General features: G+C 44.4%; 1 protein-coding gene across 1 annotated transcript in view; it reads right to left on the bottom strand.

The window, feature by feature from the left end:
• Positions 1–4,307, bottom strand: part of DENND4C (DENN domain containing 4C) — a gene marked incomplete at both ends in the record, with an annotated part of 76,024 nt that extends 71,717 nt beyond the window's left edge. The window contains one exon of the mRNA XM_079548908.1: positions 4,208–4,307. Coding sequence (XP_079405034.1) covers positions 4,208–4,299 — 92 coding nt within the window. The remainder of the gene's footprint in view (positions 1–4,207) is intronic.
• Between the last annotated feature and the right edge of the window lie 2,562 nt (positions 4,308–6,869).

The raw sequence follows: 6,869 nt of genomic DNA on the forward strand, positions 1-6,869 counted from the left end.
GCTAAGGTTCTAACAACAGAGGCCAACGTTGAGAGCTAGTAGCTCCACAATTTTCCAGAAACAAATCACTATCATTATCATTATATGAACCGAGTATTTCCAACACTGCTTTATCCCATAAGAAAGAAGCAGCACTACATTTCCGTATAACCAAAGACAGTGCCTTTGATTATCAGAGTTTGTGAGAGGGATGATTTTTGTAGCAAGACAGAAGCTAAGAAGTAGATGAAAGTGCAAAGGCTTCAGTTTACTGTCTCATAGAAACACTGTTTGAGAAAAGCAGGTCACATGCTGCAATGCAGCAAAGTGATACTTGTTTAACAAATGTGAAGAAGCAGTAATGGCCCTAGCAATTCACATGGGAGGTAACTTAATAAACATTGACTATGAACCCCATAAAATACTTCACAGTTTGTCCACACCAAGACCTTCAGTATCTCAAACATGATTCAGGAAGAAGGTATACTGAAGGTAGACAATCCCTGCTTTGGGATAACAGGCCACTCCATGAAAAAAAAAAAAAAAAAAAAAGGTTTCATGAGACAGATCTCTATAGCTCAGGTTACCTTTAAACAAAAAGATGCCAGATTAGAGGTTACTTTATGCTCCTTTTTCTACATGAAAACAGTATACACACCACTGAACATATCAGACAGTCTTTACCCATACTGCTCTATGCTCGTAGCTGCCACTGAAACGTATCTGAAACCTCAACAAATAAGAGAGGTAATTTTTAAATAACAGTCAAAAGACTCCCTTACCTTCCTTCCTCTTGTATCTTTGGCAATAATACTGTTCCCTCATCACTTTACTGAGTGATGACTTTATTCCTTCTGTATGTGTAAGCAAATTCAGATGTGTCCTCAAAACTAACTCTGGAACTTATTTGTCCTACAGCATGCAGAGATTGAACTCCAAACAGGATTATCTACTGGTCAAAGACACACCTAAGTAAGAATTGTGTTCATAAAGATTCCATTCCAAAAAACTATATTTCAACAACACTGGCACTGCTACCTCAAGTGAGAATTCATACGTGATGAGTCACAGGGATGCTATCCAGGTCATTATTTGGATATCTTAGTTTTGCCCCATCTGGATGGTAGTGCAGCTGAAGTGAACATCTTCATTAATAAGAGATTCCAAGAATTAATCAGAAAAAAAATTTCACACACAATCTTTGATGATTCAAACACTCAAACAAAAATACTAGCACACAAGATTTAGTCCATGAAGATCTCATTTCAATTCCATCAGGCTACATAGAGCCAGATCTTAATCAAAAAATGAACAATCAAATGCAACGTTACCCTCATTCACACATGTTTAAGAAAACATCCACCTTAATGCACTAATATTAAAAAAAAAAAAAAAAAAAGATTTTTTGTTATTTTATACATGTGCATGCATACCAACATATGCATGTTGGTAACCATTTTAACATGGAAATTTAGGTCAGAAATATTTAAATTTCTGGTTTCTACTGAAATATTCCCCTTGCACAATTCAAGGCAGAATGCGTTAGCATTTCAGTTTCACCAGAATGGTAATAAGCAGCCAGCCAATTATTAAAGAAATTCTTTAAAAAACTTATAACCGTCACATGTAATAAAAGTACTCAAGCTATCTAACAGGTTTTTTCTGTTGTTGTTGGTTGACTGGTTATTTAGAGGTGTTCTTAGAGCCAAGCATTTCAAATACATACATTGGTCTGGACAGTCAATTAAGTTTGGGCATGGCAGGCCTTCACAGAAAAGTCAAAATAACTTTCATTTTCTAAATAGGTGTGAAGTAATTTGCATTTCAGCATTTTTCTCCCCACTAAAACACAGAGAATGTTTACTCCCTTAACTTCTAGTATACCTTAAAAAGAGTGATGCAAAAACTTCTACTAACCTTGTGTTCATTAAACACCAAAGAAAACAAACAAACACTAACAAAAGCAACTAAAAGGAAATGATTTTCTTTTTACCAGCTTATGTAGGCTCGAGTTTAGCTTGTTCTAAACTGTCTCAATGAGCCAAGAAAACGGTATAAAAACGAGAAAGTACCAGTTTCCCAGAAGTTAACACAGGTTAGGGAAAAAAGAAAGCAAATCAAACACCCTGTTTGTTTACTATCTAAGTCCTCACGTCTAAAAGTTTAGCCACAGGCATTAAGTTTGAAATCAGCCCAACAGTCTGTGCTTGGAATGCACTTGATCATAGCAGAGACAGAAAAGTGGATTACGATCTCTGCAAATAAAGAATTTAATATAGTTTCGTTCAACTTGTGGATCTTTTCTGCAATCGCTGCATTGACAATATGTTAACTTACACTTACGGATGCTTAGGAAGATAGCATTACATCAGCTTACATGGCACTTAGAAAGCCATACAGCTTGTGGAGATAATTTTCCCATGTTGATCTATGAGGGCACGAATGCGTCAGCAAACCCTGACGCTGCACAGATAATCTAGCCGCGATGCAAGGACGCACCAGATACCCCCAGACAATGGCAGAGGGTGATTAATAGTCACGGCTCCAACTTTTTTGTTGTTGTTGTTGTTCCTTAAACCTGCAGAACCAAACGGAGCTAGTTTCGACGCTGATACGATCAGCTCCCCAAACACCGCGTGGCTGTTAGCAACCTTTACCACCGGGCGGCACGGAGGGGGGACGCCGATACCCCACCACCCCCCCGCCGGCGGGGGTTAAGCTCACGGACGTGGGGCCCAAGGGAGGAGCTGGCACATGGAAGGGCTGAGAGGAAGGAAGGTGGGAAGGAGGACGGAGCCGCCCGCGGCCCGCTCACCTGCGGGGCACCTGCGCCCGCCCTCCCGCGCTCCGGAGCCGCCCGCTTCTGCTGGGGCACGGAGCGCGCGGGACGGCGGGGGCCAAAGCCGTCTCCGGGGGACAGCTGGCGCGAGGGAACGCGAAACCAGTCGCGAGCACTTTAAAAGGAAAAATAAAATGGAAAGCTCAGAAAACGCCCCCGCCCTCCCCGCCCCGCTCGGTGTCACGGCTTGCCCCGGCGACGAGGAGAAACGGGAGCCTTTCCCGGGCGCCGAGGGGACGCCTCGTACCCCTGTGCCCCCTCGGCGAGTAGAAAGCTTTCCTCCCGAGCTCTGAGAAAAGCGAGGGGAAGGGCCCGGCGGATGGGGTGCTCCCGCCAGCTTCCTGCCACAGGCGGAGGGATGAGGCGCCGGGTCCCCCCTCCGCGCCTGTCAGCCTCTGCCTGCCCGCCTACGGCCGCTCACCTGCCGCCTGCCCTCCAGCCGCCAAACCACCGACGCCCTCCCCCGCGCCAACGGTCGCGGCGCTCCCGGCCCGCAGCTTTTCCCCGCTCCTGCCGCCGCCTCAAGAGCAGCCGGAGCCGCCGCCGCTGCTCCTGTTTGGGAAGGAAACGGCCACCATGTTACTTTCTCCCCCGCAAACGCCTACAGGCGGGTCCAGGCCCGCCCCGAAAAGAGGCGGCGGCGGCCGGGGCAAGGGGAGCGGCTGCTGCGGACAGGGGGCGCCCGAGGGCGGCGGCGGGGCGGGATCAGCCGGCGCTCGGAGCGCGCGGAGAGGCCGCGCCTCGTGTGGGGCCGAGGCGGGAGGGGCGCGCGGCGCCGGGGAGTCGCGTCGGGCTGCGGGGGTTCAAGCGGGCGTCCCTCTTTGAGCTGGCGTGGGTCTGTGTCCCTGCCAGATCTCCTCTGCGGGGTTGGTTGGTACCCGAGCTTGGTGGGTCATTTTAGCTGCCTGCCTAGACAAGAGTATTTGCTTCGTAGGTGGTGCTTCTTACCCAAATATTTCTGTAAGGGACAAAGACGTAGGGCTGTACTTGTTTAGAGGGGTATTTGTCAGGAGGTTGGAAGTTCGTGTTGCAGAGTGTTCTTAGAAAGCCCATTCAGTTCCTGCCCTCCTGCCTTAGGCTGAGCTGTCTCCTACCAGATCAGGCTGCCCAGGACCCCATCTGGCCTCATCTGAAGCACGGCCACGAATAGACACCCAAACATCTGTGGACAGATGTTTCAGTGCCTCTTAGCGATGAACATCCCCCTGACATCTAATCTAAATCTCCCATCCTTTAGCTTAAAACCATCTCCCTTTGTCCTATCCCTATCTTGTCCCTCTGTAGCTGATCTCCTGCCCCAGAGCGAGCATAACAGCACTTTGCAATCCCTCCCTCAAAAGGCTGAATGGTATTTTTTGATAGAGTGACTGACGCATGAATTTGCCTCACCAGTTAGGTGGGTTGTGCTGTATCTCCTTGGCCAGGAGTGCAGAAGTGGTTGCGCTCCCTGTTTTGGCAGATGCCTCACCCCACTGTAGCATGCTGTCATGGAAGCTTTCTGGACAAGATAAATCAGAACTGCCCTGCCTTAAGTAACAAGCCATGGGCTGTATCATATGTAAAATATGAAAGGCGGAGCTATTTTTTTTTTTTTTACTCCAGACCATAGCTGTGATGGAAGTTTTAGGGCCACATTTAAGGCTAATATGTAGCCCACTAACTGTTCTTAAAATGCAGAGTAAAGGTTTCTGTTTACATCCAGCATACAGGAGGATAAATCGTATGAGCTACAAGGCAATGACTGTTTCAATAACTTCTCTCAGTTGAATATTTATGAAAATTTTTAGGCTGTGCTCTGGAAGATTATGATTTTACAAGACTTTAAATACTTATATGGCAAAATATCTGAGCAGACCTTGCATGGATTAAGAGGCTAGGGCTTGGCACTGTCACCTATAGTGGTATTTGCCATCAGATACTAAAAATGAAAGAAAATACACAAACTAGAGCAGTGTTGCTTGAAAATCAGTGCAGAATCATAGAATCACTAAGGTTGGAAAAGACCTCTAAGATGTCCAAGCATCAACCCGTTACCACCATGCCCACTAAAGTAACCACTCTGTGCCACATCTGCACATTTCTTAAACTCCTCCAGGCATTCAATCTGTTCCAATACCTTATCACTCTTCCTGAGAATAAGTTTTTCCTAATATTCAACCTGAACCTCCCCTGGTGCAACTTAAGTCCATTACCTCCAGTCCAATCACTGTTACCTGGGAGAAGAGGCTGACTCTCACCTCTCCGCAACCTCTTTCCAGGGAGCTGTAGAGAGGGGTAAGGCCCACATTGAGCCTTCTCTCTCTTGACTAAACAATCCCAGTTCCCAGCTGTTCCACATAAGGTTTGTGCTCCAGATCCTTCACAGCTTTGTTACCCTTCTTTGGACCTCGTTGTCTTTCTTGTAGTGAAGTACTCACAGTGTGGCTTCACCAGTACTGAGTAGAGGGGGACAGTCACCTCACTACTCCTGCTGGCTATACTATTTCTATTACAAGCCAGGATGCCATTGCTCACGAGCCAGATATACTGGAAATGTATGTTGACTACTTTCTGTTAGAACATTTTTCTAGCTTTAGCAGGCTTTTATTCTAATATTTCAAACATTACTATTATATTAAAATTATGTCAAGTGAAAAAGTACTAGAGTTTAAAAATATTCCTTTTATTTTACTAGTTAAGGTCACATTTTTTAATTAAAGCCTAAGCCTTGCTCACTAACTATTATTTTGCAACAATGCAGAACCAAATTTGCTGCAAAATCTTCTGTCCCTGTGGAAGATGAGGATGCAGTACTGCAAGAATTGTTCATCTGTACAAAGATATTTCAGTCTACCAATATAAACAAGGAGTAGCATTCCTAGTCAGAGAAAACAGAGAAATAGACACTGGCTACAGTACACAGCTCACACTGACAAGTTCCTGTGAGGACCTGTTCACTTTTAATAAGTGCATTAGTGTTGGAGACTTTGTGGGAATTACTAGAGACGTGCCTTAAAAGGGCTTTCTCGTCTCTTCTAGCCATATGTTTACATGGTCTCATACTAGTTTTGACAGTCACCAGAACTTGCACTAAGCCCATTCAATTTACTAACACAATAGGAAACTCAACACATTTTGCTGGTTTAGTCCTCAGTCAGCCACTGAGTAGCAGAACTGGCATGGAAAATGAGGTGACCATACTTTTCACAGCAATGAGCCACTGTGTTGCTCAAGTCATTGTTAAATTCCACCTACCCAACTGAGAGAACAAGGTCAAGACAGAGGCAGCTAATTTATGTTCTTTTATGCCTTGCTGGTCCAGAGAATTAAGCTCTGATCCTTACAATTAGAAGAATACTTTTTTTTTTTTTTCCTTTGAAATATCACAGATTTCTTGATTAATCTTTATTTGTCTTTAGCAGGAACACTTAATCGAAGAAGCAATATATTCAGTAGCATGCATATGCCAGACAGCTGCTGACTTATAATGAAAGTCTGTGCTTTAATAATCTTAACATTACAGCAAATGATTCAATGATTCCAAGTATCACAAAATTTTGTGTTCAAGGTAGGTTTAGATAATTTGCAAGCAATTTCAGTGAAATTAATTTGCCACATCTACAACTCCGGAAAGCCCTGATCTTTTAACCCTATTGTAGAAAGTGATTTGTTTACTCTTGCTGCCTCTGACATGCATAGACGAGGGTCTATGCATGTATGCAGGCTGAGCCTATGATAACCTTACTTGGAGTCCTTCAATTTGGAAATGCAATTCTCTACAGATTCCTGACTAAGCAGTTGATTATTTCCTAATTTCATACATGTTGGAAGTTTTCATTCCTTAATCCAGTTCTTTACAGTCATATGTATTATGGGCACGACCTTGAAGACCACATGACCTCTGGCCTTTGGAACTGCTGTATGGAGTGAAACTTTTGTCCAGAAAGTGGAAAATGGAAATGAAACAAATGTCCTAAGCAATTGCGCTAGCCGAGATCAGTTCAAAAAATGCTTGAAACAATGATGTCAGTGTAAGATGTGGAAAATCCTTCTCACTGTTTACTTTCAAATA

This window comes from Tetrao urogallus (assembly GCF_951394365.1).
Source record: "Tetrao urogallus genome assembly, chromosome: Z".
Classification (NCBI taxonomy): domain Eukaryota; kingdom Metazoa; phylum Chordata; class Aves; order Galliformes; family Phasianidae; genus Tetrao; species Tetrao urogallus.